General features: G+C 35.8%; 4 protein-coding genes across 4 annotated transcripts; 3 read left to right on the top strand and 1 right to left on the bottom strand.

Moving 5' to 3' along the window:
- The first annotated feature begins 570 nt into the window (after nt 1-570).
- LOC112099206 (probable inactive purple acid phosphatase 1) lies at nt 571-4,106 on the top strand. The gene is made up of 13 exons (XM_024186340.1): nt 571-905; nt 1,031-1,118; nt 1,232-1,498; nt 1,598-1,706; nt 1,976-2,093; nt 2,232-2,367; nt 2,575-2,762; nt 2,865-3,054; nt 3,187-3,254; nt 3,348-3,432; nt 3,518-3,706; nt 3,845-3,928; nt 4,047-4,106. Exons 1-13 carry the CDS (start codon nt 571-573, stop codon nt 4,104-4,106), a joined length of 1,917 nt encoding a protein of 638 aa, XP_024042108.1.
- Nucleotides 4,107-4,811: 705 nt separating this feature from the next.
- On the top strand, nt 4,812-9,715 carry LOC18043866 (probable inactive purple acid phosphatase 27). The gene is made up of 13 exons (XM_024186489.1): nt 4,812-5,251; nt 5,415-5,502; nt 6,795-7,061; nt 7,178-7,289; nt 7,418-7,532; nt 7,649-7,781; nt 7,913-8,100; nt 8,375-8,561; nt 8,662-8,729; nt 8,809-8,899; nt 8,980-9,171; nt 9,253-9,330; nt 9,409-9,715. Exons 1-13 carry the CDS (start codon nt 4,917-4,919, stop codon nt 9,472-9,474), a joined length of 1,920 nt encoding a protein of 639 aa, XP_024042257.1. The 5' UTR covers nt 4,812-4,916; the 3' UTR covers nt 9,475-9,715.
- An 84-nt stretch (nt 9,716-9,799) lies between these two features.
- On the bottom strand, nt 9,800-15,571 carry LOC18043867 (crossover junction endonuclease MUS81). The gene is made up of 15 exons (XM_006438831.2): nt 15,264-15,571; nt 15,087-15,175; nt 14,910-15,003; nt 14,732-14,818; nt 14,505-14,630; nt 14,070-14,301; nt 13,435-13,639; nt 13,228-13,352; nt 12,624-12,772; nt 12,469-12,526; nt 11,665-11,823; nt 11,337-11,416; nt 10,447-10,684; nt 10,159-10,245; nt 9,800-10,003 (listed from the first exon to the last, which is right to left on the bottom strand). The coding sequence occupies exons 1-15, from the start codon at nt 15,476-15,478 to the stop codon at nt 9,899-9,901; spliced, it is 2,049 nt and encodes a 682-aa protein (XP_006438894.1). The 5' UTR covers nt 15,479-15,571; the 3' UTR covers nt 9,800-9,898.
- Nucleotides 15,572-15,934: 363 nt separating this feature from the next.
- On the top strand, nt 15,935-16,876 carry LOC18043868 (polyadenylate-binding protein-interacting protein 2). The gene is made up of 3 exons (XM_006438833.2): nt 15,935-15,996; nt 16,096-16,410; nt 16,497-16,876. The coding sequence occupies exons 2-3, from the start codon at nt 16,110-16,112 to the stop codon at nt 16,676-16,678; spliced, it is 483 nt and encodes a 160-aa protein (XP_006438896.1). The 5' UTR covers nt 15,935-15,996; nt 16,096-16,109; the 3' UTR covers nt 16,679-16,876.
- The last annotated feature ends 2,898 nt before the right edge of the window (nt 16,877-19,774 follow it).

Below are 19,774 nucleotides of genomic sequence, written 5' to 3' on the forward strand. Positions count from 1 at the left end.
CTTATTTAGAATAATATTTTGTTCCATCTTTAATCTTTAATCTTTAATGTAACATAGCATATATTTTTTACAATATACATATAATTATTATTTTGTAAAACTAACTTTCTTCAAATAAGATCTAGAAAGCTATAAATCTTTACAATGTAGAGCTTATTATTATTTATAGCTTACCTAAAATTTTTAATGACTATATGGAAGTTATTTTTGTATGAAGTATCACTATAAAAAAATTTTATTGTAAGAATCGCAATAAAGCAACGCGTGTATGAAAGACAAAATTGACAGTTAATTAGTATCAAAGGTTCCCTTAATATGCCACATTGTTACATCAAGAACCCTGAATTCCCACGTAATATTCTCCATCATGTTCATCGATCTTTATGTGGTCCAAAAATGACAACTCTTTGTGATCTTTACAATATAAATCTTGTCAAGCATACAAAGTAGATTAAGGAAATGATAGATCAATTACAAAAGAATTACATATACATACCTACACATTTACATAGCCCTAGAATTAATCATCAGAATATCAGATTCAGTAGTACTGCTCATTTATTCTCTTCAATGGAAACTAAAACTTTAACTTGGTATAGCTACAAGGTCTTTGCTTATGTCTTGTTCATCATCATCTTGTTTCCTGGTTCTGCTTCATCATCGTTACTGCACCCATGGGCTCTAAATTCATCGATTGAACATCAAAACTACACGGCAATATCGCCGTTTCGTTTACTGAACAGAAGATTTTTATCACAGTGCCCAGATTCTAACCCTTATCTCCAAATAAATGTTAGCAAAAGTTCTGATCTTTCAGATGATGAATTCGTGACAATAACTGTTAGCGGAGTCTTGCTTCCGGCAGAGAGTGACTGGGTTGCTATGATCTCACCATCTGATTCTAAGTAATCAAGAATCTTAATCCTGCTTGATAATTTGGAAAATATTAATTTTAATATTTTTCTGGTTAATATATTCTGTCTGTGGTCTTAAATTTATAGATATGAAGTTAGTAATTGCATGTATGCAGTCTGGAAACTTGTCTTTCAGCCGAGGCTATGTACGTGCAGACTGGTGATGTCAGTAGCCTTCCTCTTCTTTGTCATTATCCTGTGAAGGTATAATTCCTTAGTTAATAACTTTGTAGAAATAACACTATTATTTATTCATTAATTAATGTGGAAGTGCTTAACTAAACATTGTATTAAGCCTGAAAATTATATAATTGCAGGCTAAGTTGATGAGCAATGATCGAGACTATTTAAGTTGCAAGAAAAAAGAGTGCAAGAAATATAGCAATGGCAAATGCGTGGTTACAACTTGCAGTGGTTCCATAAAATTTCATGTCATTAACATCAGAACTGACATTGAATTTGTGTTCTTCGCCGGCGGGTTTGATACGCCTTGCATTTTGAATAGGACCAACCCTATCAATTTTGCTAACCCTAAGAGCCCACTATATGGCCATCTCTCAAGCAGTGATTCCACTGCAACGTCGGTAATTATTTTATATATTACGAACAAATTTTTTAAAAAATAATTCATTAGTATTAAGATATCTAATTAGTTGATTATAAAATTAATGTTAATGTTGCAGATGAGAGTAACATGGGTTAGTGGGGATAAGGAACCTCAGCAAGTGCAATATGGAGATGGAAAATCAGAGACATCAAAAGTTACAACATTTACACAAGATGATATGTGCAGTGAGTTCCAAATGACCATTTGCTTTGAGTAACATGTTATACATATTGTTTTCTAAGAATATTTTCTAACAAGGGTTCCCGTCCTTTATTAAAGTATCGGATGAGCGTTGTAAATTAAAATATATATGGGAACCCTTACCAGATAATTTTTATTGTTTTCAATAAATTGATGTGATCCCACATATAATTATATATGATTGAACTTTAATTAATTTGAGGTGCTTTTAATTAATTTTTGTGGTGCTGAATTTGATGAAATTGATTAATAGATGCTACTGCCTTACAAAGTCCAGCAAAGGATTTTGGGTGGCATGACCCTGGCTATATTCATACAGCAGTGATGACAGGGCTTAGGCCTTCAGCCACCTTTTCCTACAGATATGGAAGGTATGTATAGTATATTATACATATATAAACATGTAGCATCTCAGAAACTGAAAGCGTGCACGACGTACAGAAGAAGTGATTCAGCGACATTTCTTATTTATATATGTTTTAAATTAATTAAGTTGATATACTGATCAGTGATTTAGTGGGTTGGAGTGATAAAATCCAATTCAAGACTCCACCAGCTGGAGGATCATCAGAAGTACTCAGATTTCTTACATATGGCGATATGGGAAAGGCTCCTCTCGATGACTCTGCTGAACACTACATCCAGGTTTGTGTGCGTGTGTGTGTGTGTATTATTAAATGAATTAAATAATGAATATGGTTAATCAATAGTTACTAGACCTAAAGAGACTTGAAAAAAATGGGTTAATTACATCCCGCAGACGGTACATACATAGCTAGGCTAGCCAATTAATGAGATTTAAACTCTATTATATATGCTGAGACTTAAACTCCATTATATGCATGTATATAGCCGGGGTCGCTCTCGGTGATCAAAGCCATGGCCGACGAAGTAGATAATGGCAGTGTAGATTCCATTTTCCACATTGGAGACATAAGCTATGCAACTGGTTTCTTGGTTGAATGGGACTTCTTCCTTCACCAAATTAGCCCCGTGGCCTCTCGGGTCTCTTACATGACTGCAATTGGAAATCATGAAAGGTAATTAATTAATTTTAATTTCATTATTTAATGCATTCATGCATGATTATAGATTAATTAATACATTCAGCGAATTTTATTAATTGTTGTACGTCGGTTCAGGGACTACCTAGGCTCGTCAGGATCAGTGTATGAAAGCCCCGACTCAGGTGGCGAATGCGGCGTTGCTTATGAAACCTATTTCCCAATGCCAATTCCAGCCAGGGATAAGCCATGGTACTCAATTGAACAAGCTGGTGTCCACTTCACCGTTATGTCAACAGAGCATGATTGGTCTGAAAATTCTGAACAGGTAACTGATGAGCAAAACAAAAACACACATAATCTTCAATTTACTTTCTGTTTCGGGTTATGCGGTCATTTTACCCATGCATGTTAATTTTTTTACAGTACTGATTGTGGAAATTACTTATAAATTAAACAGTACGAATGGATGAAGAAAGATATGGCTTCTGTTGATCGATCAAAAACCCCTTGGTTAATCTTTTCCGGGTAAGCTATTAATTAATTTGTATTTGAATATAACTAGCCGGTTACTAATTAATTAATCAAGCACAACATCTACAATTAATTAAAACCGTGCAGGCACAGGCCAATGTACAGTTCTTTATCGTCTAGTGTGGACAACAAATTTGTCGATGCTGTAGAGCCATTACTGCTTGATAACAAGGTAATAACTACCTTGATCGCTCTTACAGCTGCTTAATTAGTTTGCAAATATGTATAATTATTGACGCGGGAAAATTAATTATTAGGTTGATCTTGCACTCTTTGGCCATGTTCATAATTATGAAAGAACATGTTCAGTTTATAAACAAAGTTGCTTGGCAATGCCAACAAAAGATGCAAATGGGATAGACACGTATGATCATAGCAATTACAGTGCTCCCGTGCAAGCAGTAATTGGAATGGCTGGCTTCACTTTGGACAAGTTCCCAGATAATGTAAGTAAATTAAAGTTTTAATTGGTGAAGTCGATTTTCTAATACTGCCTGATAATTAATTATTTGTTCTTTTTATACATATATTGTGGGCAAATTAATAAATCCTGTTTTATTGTATATATCCTCCACCCACGACAGGCTGATCACACTTGGAGTTTGATACGGATTTCAAAGTTTGGTTACTTAAGAGGGAATACAAACAAGGAAGAAATGAAATTTGAGGTGGGTGTTTAAACTCTAATTAATTAGTGTTGCATATATAAATATATAATGTTATCAATTAATCATGTTTGAGACTTGTGAAAATCTTTCTTAATTATTTAATTTTTCATTTTTGCAGTTTGTGAATTCAGACACAAGGGAAGTTGAGGACAGTTTCCGCATCATCAAAGCAAAATAGATAAAATTTATGGGGGAAAAAAAAAAAAAGAAAGAAGGAAAGAAAGAAACTAATAGAAAATGAGTGCAAAAGATAATAGTATTAGTATATATGTGAAGAGATGCTCTTGTACAGATGTAACTTCTTGATCAGATAAATAAATTTCTTTCATGATCAAGAAACATACTATAATCATGGATTAAATTAAAACTATTTTTTGGCATCTTAATTTATCTTCAAATTAATTCTAAGAAATTTTTGTGTTAAACGCGCACCGAGTAAAAGATTAGTCCAATCGAAACCGCAAATGCACACACTATAAGATTTAGTCACTTCCAAGTGACAAGACAAGAGGTAGGAATTGACTGTAGTGTGTGTGTGTGTGTATGTGTGTGTGTGTGTATTAAATCAAAATCCACAGAATACATGAAACAAAAAGTAGTAGAAAGGTGACATATCATTATTCAGTTTGGCAAATAGCAAATTCAGTTTGGCAATTGGCAATTGGCAAAGAGCAACCATCTTTATATTTTTGATATCTAGAAATTAATCAACTTGTTCACGCCACGAAATCAAAATCCTCACGTCAGATAATAAGTGATAAGCCCCCTAAATAATTAACTGAATCCAAACCACACACTCACGCATGACAAATGCTCTTAACGGTTTTGTCACTTGTAATTTATTTACACCCCTTGTCCGAGGAAAAACAGAAAAGAATAAAACCGCAAACTTTGTTTAGTCTCAAGGAAAAGGAAAATGACATAACCAGAAACAACGGTTATATAGAAAATCAACTTTAGTTTTCTACTTTGCTTCTGTGCAACTCCAATGGAAGCCTCGCCCTCAATTAGCTCTCCTGTCTCAAAGCTTATGTTAATTTTATGCGTTTGCTTGTTCTTTGGCTTCTCTTCTTCACTGTCGTTTCTATCTCCGGCAATCGTCAACTCGACTCTTGAACACCGCAACCACACAGCAATATCAAATTTTAGGGTATTGAACAGAAAATATTTATCCGATTGCCCCTTTCGGAACCCTTTCCTAAATATCAGCGTCAGCAAAAGTTCTGATCTCTCCGACGAAGAATTTGTCACAGTAACCGTTACCGGAGTTTTGCACCCTTCACGACATGATTGGGTTGCCATGATCTCACCTGCTCATTCCGAGTAAGATAATTAATTGTATATACATCATAAATGCACGTTCAGTTTATGCATGCATGCATTTCACTTGATTTCATTGGAATTCATATTTATTGTTGTTGATTTTATTTTGTCTTCTTATTAAAAAGAAAAAAAGAAATTAAAAATATTGCTCCAATGAATGCAGTGTTTCAAGTTGTCCTTTTAATGGAATTCTATACGCGCAGACGGGTGATCTTAGCAACCTTCCACTTCTCTGCCACTATCCTGTTAAGGTATTTCAATTATTAATCAAACTTGATAACCTCGGCTCATGCATCGGCCTATTGCCTACCTTTTCGTTTTTAGTTTTGAACAACATGCCTATATAATTGTATATTTCAGTAATTAATTGCCATGTGCCTGCAGTTTCTCAAGTCCACGTACTGAATACTTGATGGATGAATATTAATTAATAATTTAACCAATTAATTAATGAATCAATTAACAAAATAAACCTTTCAGAAACTAAAACCTTCACGTAAGAGCTAGCTACGTAAAGTAGCTGAGTAAAGATAAAGAGAGATATACGCACGATGTTGCCTCCGTTCATATGCAAACATATCAAATCATTAAATATTGATTTTTTTTAATAAAAAAAAATTATATATACCGTTTCCCCAAGGTTCAATTTTCTTCTTTTATCATAAAAGACTATCCGAGATTTTTTTTTTTATCTTTTTTCAATCGTTTTAATAATTGTATTTTTTTTTTCTTTTGGCTCTGTTTTTTACTTCCACTTGTAATTTCCCCCTTTTTAAAATTTTTTTTTTGAATTAAATTGAAGTGCGGTGTAATAAATATTTTCAAATAGAAAGTGGTCAATAAGCGAATGCGCCTAAAACTTAATGGAGTTGGGTGAACCTTGACCATCGGCCTCCCTCACCACCCTCCCCAACCCACTAATAATAATGCAGGCACCTTTGTTGCAACAAAATTATTATTATTATTATTATTTTTCTATAGTTTGGATGGGATAAGAGCCCACTTACTAGACATCAACTTTATCTTCTATCGCTAAACTAAAACTTTTTCACCATTGGTTAAGTTGCTCCTAAAAGTAATAAAATTATGATTGCAGATGATTTTACATACATACATACATACATACATACATAATATTATACACACACACGCACACACCATACTTAGAAGTTTGTAATTAGAGGAGGATCGATGTTGAGTTCTATGGGTCTTTAACCCTTAAATCTCGGAGGGGGGGGGGGGGGTGAATATGAGGGGTTAAACTGAAATTTAACTGAATTAAGGCACGTTTAATTGCTTGGTTCCGTAGTATTCACTAATTTTATGATGCGGGCCAGTAAATTTTGTGACAATTACATTATAACCCCTACAAACAAAAATCCCGGTTCCCACCTCTGCTCGAATAAATGAAACAAAAACGAATGCCATGCATGGAGAACTCCAATGAGATGAAAATTCCTTCCAAGTCATAAACAAACGTGCACTTGAAAATAATGAGAAAAGCTAATAAACTTGCATGCATTTTCCTAATTATTAATTGTAGGCACAGTTCATGAGCAATGATCCTGACTATTTAAGCTGCAAGAAGAAGGAATGCAAGAAACGTAGAAATGGAAAATGCAAGTTTACTACTTGCGGTGGATCGATAATTTTTCATGTTATCAACATCAGAACAGACATCGAATTTGTGTTTTTTGCTGGTGGGTTTGCTACTCCATGCATCTTGAGCAGGACTCAACCAGTGAATTTTGCTAACCCTAAAAGGCCATTATATGGGCATCTCTCCAGCGTTGATTCCACTGGAACATCAGTAAGAAATTAACCCTAATTTTCTGTTAACGTATATGATCCAGATCAATGGGCTGAAAGCAACCTGTTTGATTTTGAAGTTTTTAAGTACATAATGAATGTTAATGGTGCAAGCAGATGAGAGTAACATGGGTGAGTGGGGATAAGGAACCTCAACAAGTTGAGTATGGTGATGATGGAAAAACTCTAACGTCAGAAGTTTCAACATTTACAAAAGAGAATATGTGCAGTGAGTCCGTCCCTCGACTTAAAACTATATAAAACAAAAAAGATGGCAAATGTGACGTAACAATATGTAGTTTCTTAATAAAGTTACTATTATATAGTACGTTCTTAATGATCATACAATATATACAGGTTCCGCCTTGCCGAGCCCAGCCAAAGATTTTGGGTGGCATGATCCTGGCTACATTCATACAGCAGTGATGACAGGACTTCAGCCTTCAAGTACAGTCTCTTACAGATATGGCAGGTATGTACTTTACAAATGGTACCTCATGCATACAAAATTATATTTGTGAATAACATGTGTTTATATAATAAGTACACATTCTAATTTAATACGTTGTTAAATAATAATGCATGCAGTGAAGCAGTTGATTGGAGTGATAAAATCCAATTCAGAACTCCACCAGCTGGAGGATCAGATGAGATGAAATTTCTTGCCTATGGTGATATGGGGAAGGCTCCTCGCGATGCTTCTACCGAGCACTACATTCAGGTTCGTGTTGGAGTTCATAGTAGGGGTGTGTGCGCGTGTGTAGTAGTAGCAGTAGTTACAATTATTAATCTCGATGACCTTTCACATAATTTGTTAATTAATGAAACTTAGTGATATATATGTGAATGCAGCCAGGATCCCTCTCAGTGGTAAAAGCGATGTCCGATGAAGTAAACAATGGGAATGTGGACTCCGTCTTCCACATTGGAGACATCAGCTATGCAACTGGCTTCTTAGTCGAATGGGATTTCTTCCTTCACCAAATTACCCCCGTGGCTTCTCGAGTTTCTTACATGACCGCTATAGGAAACCACGAGAGGTATCTCCACTAATAAGTCTTCCGGCCCACAACAGACAACAATATGCACATACATACATAAGTTACTTCATCTTTAATTTTGAGATACTATACATAAATGAAATTTTTTTAATCTGGGATTAAAGTCCATGAATAGTTTACAGTATTGTTAAAAAAAAGAAAAAACAGAGAAAAAGACAGTTTACAATGTTGTAAACTCATTTCGAATTTTAATTTCAGATTTAAGGCTTACTCATATAGGTATACATATTTCTCATTCCTAATCTTCTTTCAGGGATTATGTAAACTCAGGGTCAGTTTACAGTACTCCTGATTCGGGAGGAGAATGTGGAATTCCTTATGAAACATATTTTCCAATGCCAACTCCATCAAAGGATAGGCCTTGGTACTCTATAGAACAAGCAAGTGTCCACTTCACAGTAATATCGACTGAGCATGATTGGTGGGTAAATTCTGAACAGGTAATAAACTTTAACAAATTAAATCTTCTAACTAATCTCCTCATATATATATATATATATAAGTAGTTTTGTACTCGTCTGACTCCATGCTCTTTTTCAGTATAAATGGATACAAAAGGACTTGGCTTCGGTTGATCGATCAAAAACCCCCTGGTTAATTTTTGCTGGGTAAGTTAGCGTGCATTTATGGATTTCATAACGCCATTTTGTTTTCAGAATTCTGACATTTGTTTTAGACCGCTTGCAGTCATCGACCCATGTATAGTTCCTTAGACGGATTCTTGAGTGTCGACAAATTCTTTGTAAAATCAGTAGAACCGTTACTATTGAAGAACAAGGTCAGGCTTTCTGGATTGCATATATAAAATTGGATTGTTTTGGTTGCTATGACTATATAATTACTGATTAAATGAAACAGGTTGATCTGGTTCTCTTCGGCCACGTTCATAACTATGAGAGAACTTGTTCAGTCTTTCGAAACAAATGCATGGGCATACCTACAAAAGATGATAACGGAATAGACACATACGATCACAGCAATTACACTGCACCAGTGCATGCAATTATCGGCATGGCTGGCTTCAGTTTAGACAAGTTCAATAAGAACAATGTGTGCAATTACTTCTCTTTTAAGATTTGTTGTTTAAGTCAACTTTTAGAACACTTCAATATATTTATCATTCATTGACAGGCCACTTGGAGTTTGTCAAGGGTTGCTAAGTTTGGCTATCTACGAGGGCATGCAACAAAGCAAGAGATTCAATTAGAGGTTCATGCTTCATAATTCCTACTCGTAACTTAATAAATAGGAAAGCAAAAGCCTCACCCATTTGATTTGTTTCTGCAGTTCGTAAATGCAGATACCAGAAAAGTTGAGGACAGTTTCCGGATTATTAGAAGGCAGATAGATTGAAGAATAGATGTATCTGAAGTGAAACGGACTGGACGTATGTCGTACTTCTTCCATGGATGCAGAGGATCATTCTCATATAGAAAATTTCTCACTAAACAATTTATTTTTATGGCTCTCTGCAATCTGCATACAGACCTCGACGTCTTCTGTATTATTAGCGAGATATAAATATTGTTCCATTGTACGGACGTAAGCTTTTCTCTCATTTCACAATTCAATGCAAAAGTTGTAGTGATTTTTATGAAACAGAGTCCGTTTATGATGTCAAATGCTTTGCTGGAGTGAATATGCAACTTCACTATCTTATTTACAATGTAAGACATAACATGAGACAATCTTACAGATGATAAAGGATACTTTTGATTCCACAAAGATCAAGCACCATATTGCATACAATTTACCACTATTTTGGTCTCAGCGATAGTCACTTGCCCCAAACTAGTTGGAAAATATTTCTACTAGCACTTGCACTGACTGCATTGTTACTCTGCTTCCAAAGCATCTCCTCTTGCGCGCAAACATCACCTTCCTTTTTAGACAGAAATCAGTAACAAAGCAAAAAAAGAAAATAATCAGCAAATAGATAAAAGGATTCTGTTTGGTGGTTATCTTGATCATCACATGAAAATTGAACAAAAATAATAACCAAAACTGATACGATAAACTACAGACACAATGACTCACAAGAATGGAGTAAGCATGAGCAAGAGATAGAAGTGTAGGGTACAAATCCAAAACAGTAATGGCAATCTCCTCTGTTACCTGTGGCACCTGCAATCATTAAGTAGCAAAAATTAACCAACAAATTATTAACCTAAGGGCCACACATGCAATAAACATCCATTTCTCCAGAAAACAACAATATTCATGTTCACTTTTATAGAGTTTTTCAAATAGTAAATTTACCTTAATGACAATGAATACAGCATCATTAATGGGATTGTCAATCCTTCTTACAAGAATAACCATTACCTGCATAAGCTGAACTGCAAATACATCACTGACGGTCATTTTATCCAGATCTTGGCACCTTTTGAGAAATTCATTGAAAGGAGGACAGACTGCAGCGCATTTAAGCTGGTCCTCAGGCAGCTCTACTTTATAATATTCAGTTATCGCTTGAGTAATATAACCGTACTTCCTCAATGTATCGGCTAAACCACTAGTTCTCTGTACATCAAATCCCTCCAGAATCTCCGTCGTAAAACAACTGCATAGGATATGATTATCGCAATTGAAGTTGCATGCGCCTAATATCAAAAGTATGAAGCTGAACAATGAGACTGAAAAAAGAGATGAAGGCCAAAAATTGAACAATGAAATATAAACTTAAGGCTGAGAGAACACCCACAATTGGACTGAAAATAGTTGGCACCATTTGCCTCAAACATATTACTGAAAAGAATGAACCAGTACGCATTGAATAACTTCAGCTAATTGCAACAAAAAAGTAGGTAACAACATGATTTAGAACTAATAATGAACTCAATGAGGTGCAACCCAATGCAAGAGTGTACTCTATGAAAATCTTCAAAAATCAAAATGTGGTTGTATTTCTCAGTAGCTTTTGCATATTCCACAGTTAGACAAATCCATACAGGATTGGATTCATATTAAGTAGAAGAATTCCGATTGCCTGAATTCTATCTGTAAGGAGGATGGAAGGGAACAGAATTTTGGAAGTCTTGACTCTGATATCAGGAAAAGGCGTCTAAGTCAGAAATTATGATTATATAAAGCAACTATATATTGCATAAATTAATCAACATTGTTCACGTGATACATAAAATCTTTTGACTTAATTACTGGTACCGAAACATGACAAGCTTTTGGCATCAAAATTTTGATGAAGAAATGCTTACGCTGTTTTGATACTCTCAGCAGCTTCAGAAGAATTTGGGTCACCTTCCACAAGATATATCAGCTTTTTAAGTCCGCATCTCTTACAACATGCAGGGTAAAGAAAGAAAAACGTCCAATTACATATTCCAAATCACATCTATAAGCTGAAGATGAGTTATGATAACAAATTTGCACCATTACCATCAGTCTATCTAAGTCATATAGAGAGGGAAGAAGATTAAAAGAATTCTTCAGCTAGGAAACTAAACCAACGAATACATTATCTAAGCAAGTAAGAAGTGTTGCTAATGAAACAAATAATTGAGTTATTTGAATATTAGCGAATACCACAAGCCTGAGTTTTTGATCCCTATAGCGATTGTCCCTGATTGAAGAGTGTAAATCATCAACTTTCTTCCTCTCGACAATAAAATCTAGAACATATTCACTCTGAGTTTGTCTGTGGCGGGCTATCCAGATTCCATCACCTACTGGTAAACGCCGAACCTGTCGTATGGTAATTCCTTAGACGAGCATCAATTATATCAAGTGGATGGCTGAAGAAAAATATAAAATTCAGAATTCCTAAAGCAGTTGAAAAAAAATCAAGATAAGGCCCAGGCTGACATAATGAGGCGTATAATTACAATAAGCAGATCATATACAGATTATCTCTCCAGTATCAAAGTGTCTACAAGCCAATCACGATCTCTGGACTGTTATAGCTTTCAGAAAGTATATACTCCACTAAATTCAGATTCACCCTCCTCTTACAATCTCTGGACTGTTATACCACTAAATTCAGATACACCTTCCTCTGATATCATGATGCATACAGCACCCTCAAGGAAGGCCAACCCTGCATACAGAACACTCAAGAAAGGCCAAACCATGAGGCTTAAGCCAGAACAAGGATACTGCCTGCAATCACCCTCTGAAGAATACAATATCATTTCACATTATCTCTAATTGTCAAATGATCAAAGCAATCCACTGGATCAAAGGGCAAGTACTTAAATAACGAATACTTTAATGTCACTTCAAAGTTTTCAGATAAATATGTTCAGCAATCACATCTGAAAATCAAATGCCAATATCCCATTATTATGCAATAAAACTATGAATAAATACAGAAGACTCTTAAGAACTCACCTCCATTTGGATCTTGAACTGAGAGCAGACATTTTCAATAATTCTCCTGGAACGGGACCTAAAAGCCAGAAAATATATTGCACTAACCAAAGTAACAATACATGATGAACACCAAGGAAAAAAACCAAGCTGGAAAAGAATCTGACTTTACTAACCCTTGAACAGCAAATTGCTCCCGATCATCTAATATTAAGACTACCTCATATGCATCCTCAAATCTCTCCCCAAAGCTTAGAGGTGGTACACTTAAAAGATTCACTCTTGTTTTCGGATCATCTGACCTTGACCATTTTGCAGAATAATCCTAAACCAATTTAGTAGGATTATGAGCAATTTTATATAATTTATAAAGTTATTTATAAAATCAAATGATTAGATTCTTTACATAAACTCAACTAAACTGAACTACACATCAATCTCAAGTAATGGGGCTAAAAGAATTGTGACTTTCTAGAGATACATAGCTTCTCAAGTTCAACGGAATAGTTCAAACATATAGCCAAGAAGGGGAATTTTGAATTTAAGCAAACATTGGTTTATAGCATTCAATAAAGCATGCACACAAGTATCAGACATTAAGCAATTTTTCCATGTCCATATTGTTGAGTGCTACTTGAATAATACAAGTACCAAAATTCTGCACCGATATCAAATCAAGGTGTCTAAATTTAGGTAATTATATATGCTGAGTCAAATGCAATATATTTTCATTGAACAGAGTAGTATGACATCCATTCAAATTCTGTAAGGCTCACTTACAGATGATGAGCAAGCTTTCAAGGTAAACAAGCTTGGTGTGGAGCCATTAGAGAAGTGCGGCACATTCTCACCACCAGAACCAGAACCCTTCTGATTACTCCAACTTCCTTCAAGATCTACTCGACCTGAGTGTTTACCAAGAGGCTCATTTAAAGAAGAATGTCCAGACAAATAAGAGGAAATGCTAACTTCAATTTTATTCACTACCATTTGTAGAAATGCAAGTTCTTGATGCTGCATTGTAATCCTCTCTTACACTGTGCAGCTCTAAGTGCAGAGCATAGACTTCGTCTTCTCGAAGACGACATAAAACAGCAGGCCAGAGAGACGAGATCTCCTTGTGTTGGGAGGTTTCTGAAACTTCACCAAACGCCTGAAGAACCTGTTCCTTGGAATATCCCATCCGCGTGAACTGAAGATGGGGAAATTCAAATCAGAAGACGAAGTATATTACCCAACAAAAAGGAAGTCAGAGAAGTGGAGAAGAGGGGTTGCCTTTAAAACTACAAGAAGCCTAAAAGAAAGGAATAAACATATATTTACATATGGTGCAGATTGCAAAAGCCATAACCATTAGTTTAAAAGTAGTGGTGTCCATGAAATATACTTCCTGAATTGGATTAAAATGACTTTTCAGAAACCTTGAATTATAAATGTTTATCAGAGACCAAAATCTTCACTCTGCAGTTAAAAGAGTAACTATGACCAAAGGCTTTTCCTTATAAACCAGGAGGGGTGAGATTCGTAGATGATAAGGACAATGCGATGGTAGTTATCGTTGTACAGCCAGGAAATATGTAATCTAAGGCGTGGATAACTGTAACAGCAAGCTGAAGTCAAACCCTTTCAAGAGATTCAAAAGGAACATCAGTTGATTTCTCCTTCCTACTCAAAGGCACAAAACACTCTGTCACTTCTCCATTTGAATCAGGATGAGCGAGCACCAAATCCAGTTCACTGCGTTCGTTCTTATCAGAATCCTTTCCATTGACCACGTTCTCGATAGAATCTGCAAAACCAGATCTGCTAAGGCATTCCCGTGCTGCTTCTCGCCCTCCCGGAGTCAGCATGTACCTGAAAAAGTACAGGTTGTCTGTAATAGTACAACAATATGCTTGAATTCGAAATGTCATCTTTTTAAATCAAGTCTAGAAAAGTGAAATGATATTTCCTTTCCAGCGTCAGAGTGAACCCCCTGTATACTGCAGTAATTCAAAATCTACCCAATTCCAGTAAAAGGTAGGCACCGCAAAAGGATAAAACTAAATAAAACTTACTTGGCTGGGCAACTTGATTTCACAACTAATCCTTTAGTTATCAAAGTTTTCATGCAGCTCCAACCACTATACCAGTCCCTTGGAGAACTTCCAAATTGACCAGGTTTACCTTTTCCTTTCTCTGGCCTAACAAAACATAAACACAAGACTTAAAAAACCTTCAACAGAAATCCAGTTTCACTATAGGTTATACAGAGCAAACTGAAAAATAAAATCAATTAACATACATAATTGGCGTGTGAGAAAGGCCACTTGCTTCAGCTGCATCAATAAGGTCCTGTTTACGCATAAATTCATTCCCATTTGTAGTTCCCCTAATAAGTATATTCATTCAGTTCATAGCTCATCACACTTGGTCACTTCATGCAAAAATTGCTTACCAAGCAAAAGAGGCATTTGTTTTACCTGTACAAAGTAATCAACAGTGCATATGCCACAGAATTCCTTTGTGGCATATACCGTTTGGTTCCTTTAGTTTTCACTGCTTTGCTTTTCTTACCTGAATGATTAAAGGTAAGAAATAAATTAGAACACCAATAATTTTTCCTTATGAATTCCTACACCAAAGCATGACTAGATTACTTTTGGCGGTCAAGTCTTCGGGTTCAGAACCACCAGAATCGGTCTCAAAGAACTCTTGCATTAACTTGAGAATCCACTTCCCCACACCCCTGTAATTTAGAAGATAGATGTATTGACAATATTGGTAAAATTCAAAAGAAAAACAACGCAACTGCAAGCGGATTACATTGCACGTACTTGACTTGAGACAAATCTTTCAGAGTCTTGATTGGATTCTTTGCATCGCAAATGTTGTTATAAGCCTTGGACAGGGTCATGTCGATGTTCTCCGATAAACCTTTCGGCGTCTCCGCCATTTCTTGCCTCTTCTGCAACATGTACATTGCCAATTCCTCGTTCTCCGGACACACAACACGCCTCTTGCTGTGATTCTCCATTTCGATTTCAATCATTTTCGAAAGTTTATCAAATTCAAATACTAGGGTTTTTTTTTTTTGGTTGAAGGGGGAGAGTTAAAAAAGAGGGCAAAAGCGCGCCAGCTCTACTCTCCGTATTTAAAATTTGACATTGTTAAAATTGCATGGGCCATGTGCTCGTTGTGCTCGGCCCATATCTCCCTGACATACCTTACGTTGCAACGATATTAGTGGCCCAACCTTAGCAGAAAATAAGCGCCATTTCCACTAGATGAACTTTCCCGACTCCTTAAGATTGTCAATAAAGAAAATGAGATATCGAAAATATCTCCACCATCACTTCATGCTAACCGTCCGATCACCATCTTTCCTGTCAACCGTCCAAATCACCAATACGAAATCATTAACCCAAATGCACACGTGTCGGTTGAGTCACCGGCTTGCCCAGCGTTATCCCTCTATATAAGACATCTTTAGATTTCTACTCTATTTACAGTGCAACTTGCACGGTGGACTGTTCGTGACTGAACTGAACAGAAGAATCAACGACCACGGTGAGTCGAACTTTCTAGATCGGAGGGCTATGATCATTTTTCTTTTTTGTTTACTACATTGCGTATGACTCGTTCGTGATTTGCTGTGATCGGTTGTAGAGTTTTGAGAAGCGATGGCGATGGTGGATGATCGAAGGTCACGATTGAATCCGAATGCGCCGATATTTATACCGAACGCTGCGTTTGGTGAAGTGGAGGATTTTTCGCCGGAATGGTGGGACCTTGTGAAGACTTCGCCGCTGTTCCGTGATTACTGGCTGAGTCAGCATCAAGAAGATGATTTTACCAGCAGTTTCGACGACTGCGATTACTCGGATTTGGATGAGTTTCCTGATATTGTCGGCGCTGATCTGTCTGTAGAATCTAAAGAAAAAAATTTATCAGATTTCGAGAAAGGAAGAGTGCTTCTCGATGGTTTGTAAATTCTGATTACAACAAAAAATCCTCTTTAAAGAAAAGAAAGAAATTGTAATTATTTTGTTTTGTGATTGCGATTACAGGCACTGGGAATGGAGTGGATGCAAAGGCTTTGTTAAAGAACTTGAATTTATCAAAACCTTTGAAGGAGCGAGGGCCGAAGTCTCCAGTGGGATCTGCCAAGTATTGTGGGAAGAAGCTGGCTAATAAGTGTGTGATGGGCCCAAAAGTCACCCCCATACGGCGCATTCATCAGCCTCGTTGAAGGAAATTTCAGACTGATGCGTTTTTATTGTAATATTGACCTTCTAGCTAGTTGCATGTCTACAAACAAGTTTTGTATCTGCATTTGTGTTGTATTGTTCATTTTCATCTCTTTCCCTGTATAGTTTTAACCGAGTTCAGTGAAACCTTTGTAAATGCTTTAATCTATGGAATAAAGGATGTGTCATTTGCTGAATAATTAAACTCTTTGTTGCGTTTTTATTTGAGTTCATGAAGTGCTTCAGTTCTCTTCGAGTGCAATTGTAAGGTGATTTCATTCATTTGCTGGAAAGGAACAATTGGTTACTCTGGGTGCTAGTGAATAAGAAAATCAATCAATGAGAACTATATGACGCTGCCTGTGTATTTTTAAGGTGGCAACTTGAACTGTATCTTGGCATTGTTCCCCTGTTGTGTAGTTTGACCAACTTCACCATTTAAGTTCCATGAACTCATCATTACAGCATGAGCAATCTGGGCAATCAATTATGAGCATACCTTATGTTCGTATCAGCATAGATACAGTGGATTTCATCAAAATTATACAGCAAGCCATATGGATGATTCTTGAGGGACGAGGCCCTCACAGCAGCAGAAATGATTTAGTGAGCAGCTACTGAGCAACCGGGCACATGACATAATTCTGTAACTTGCTGTAGATAATGTTGAAGTTGTGGATTAAGCAGACCTGCTGACAATGCTCTGTGAGTGTGTGACAGTGTCACCCACTATTATTTGAGTCCAGACTCCACAGACAGTGCCGTGCAGTAGAAGTATGGAGTGCTATTAGTTATTGTGTTTTGATGGCTGTATTTTGTGAGGAGGGGATAATGAGAGAATCTGAGAATTTTTGGGGAAGAAATGAGAGAGAAGTGTTTAGAGCATGATGCTTCATTGCTTTGGTTATAACGCTATTATTGGGGGATTTTGCGACATTGGAGGATGTGGAGGGCTGAGGAGTTCTTTAGGACGATGGTGTTGACTTGGGTTGGAGTAGTCATGTTAAGGGTCTTGTTAATGGATGTTGTAGAGTAGGGGTGATCGTTGGAAGTGGCATCAGTGCTAAGGAAGGAGATGTTTGGAACTCCAAATACGCAGGAAGGTGCATGGTCATGAAGAATGTGCCAGTACATTTCAACAGTATCTTTCAATTGTCACTTTATTGATTCTTGAGTTAAGACAACCTCCTTAGACAGTTGATATTTTTCTTCTATATGCAGTTGATACCAGTCAGATTATATAATACGCAAGAAACTCAATTAGTATAGATTAAGTATTATAATCCTTCATCTTTTATAGAGCATCATGTTTGATTAATCGGTATTAAGGATTGATTGCGTATAATAGCTATAATAGCACTTGGGTGGAGAAGAGTTTAAAATACACAGATCAGTCATATCAGCCAGCAATGAAAGGTGAAGATTGAAACATGCTGCATGCAGGTGCCAAATTTTTTCCAGTTGACTTACTTTGCATCATATGGATAATTGTTGGTTACATATAAATCATGACATGGCTCGACACAACACGTGTCCATCTCACAGAAGGGACAAGACCCAACTCCCGACCATACAAAACTATAGATTTCATCAGTATTTGCTGGTGAACTTTTGAGTAAAAGATTTGGAGCTTCCTTCAAGTCATGACAGTTGATATGAAAGTGTAGAATTTCCCCATGCCCATCTTTTATTATGTACTTTGAAGTAGATAGATTACTGATTGACCTAATAATTTTGGATTTTCCCAGATGGGTTCTTTCATATTGAGCTTGTGTCAAACTTTCATGAATGCATAACTTGTAAATTAATAAAGTATCTACCAAATCCAACTACTCACATTTAGAGATGGGCAATAAGGAAGGCTCGTACATACTCGTGCTTATACCGTACCGTACTCGTTATGTGTTTTGTGCTGTTTTTTTTTTTTTCCTTAGGCCCAGCTCGGTACACGTGTCGTGCCGTAACTAAGAAAAAAGCCCGATAAATTTATTTATTTTTTTTAAGAGTGCATGTCAAGTTGTTGGTTTATTTCTCAAACTTATGTTCTTTTTTGGGTCCATATGCTTTTATTCAAATTTAATAAAATCAAAAACTCAAAACCTAAGTCCATATTCAATAATAATAAACTAATAATAGTAAGAGAATATAAAGTTAATTATTAAGTTTGATCGTATGGTATTATAATTTTTTTGTAATACTTAACAACAACAATGAATTTTTCTTAAGAGTTAACTTAATTGTTAACTAAGACTTGCGCAGAGTTATAGATTATAGTTCATTATAATGTTACACACATATTTATAAATCATGATATTTAATTAATTATTTAATAAATTATAAATATAAATCAATTATTGTTTTTTTAAAGTAAGAATTAAATAAATTCAGAAAACTTGCACTAATAAAATATATTAAAAGATTCAATTTCAAATTATCTATAAAATCATAAAATTGTAAGTTTATTTTTATTAAAAAATAAAACATGCTTATTGCTAGCGTTTTCTCATGTCGTGCTTTTAAGGCCTGGGTATCTAAAATTTTAAGCCCGGCTCAGCCCACGTCGGTGTCGTGTCGTGCCGCGTGCCCCACCGAAACGTACACGTGTCGTGCCATTCTATACGGACACGTGTCGTACCATGTGCCGTCCGGCCCGTCGGCTATCTTTACTCACACTTGTAGAAGAAAACTAAAGGAAGTATAGCATTCAATTTTTTTTAAAAAAAAAAAAATTCTGTACTCATAAATGTTCAAACTAAAGAGATATAATACAAATCAGTGTGAGAGTTTATCGTATGAAAGATGCCTACCACTAACCAAATTTTATTTTGGGACGATACATGTCCCCATAAGGGAACTTTAAGCCACCACTCGGGTTAAAGATGGAGTAGCACAATATGTACTACAAGATTAATATATTGTTATATATACACAGGTTATAGGTTAACTAAACTAAATAAATATAATAGTTCATTAATAATGCAACTCTAATCACCAAGGTGTCCATATACAGTTAAGGCGTCATAAAGTAAATTTGATATCGTGACAAGTGACGGATTATCATTAAATCAAATCAATTAGTGTAAGTTAAACAAATATAT

Source organism: Citrus clementina, unplaced genomic scaffold, assembly GCF_000493195.1.
Source record: "Citrus clementina cultivar Clemenules unplaced genomic scaffold, Citrus_clementina_v1.0 scaffold_4, whole genome shotgun sequence".
In the NCBI taxonomy this organism is placed as follows: domain Eukaryota; kingdom Viridiplantae; phylum Streptophyta; class Magnoliopsida; order Sapindales; family Rutaceae; genus Citrus; species Citrus x clementina.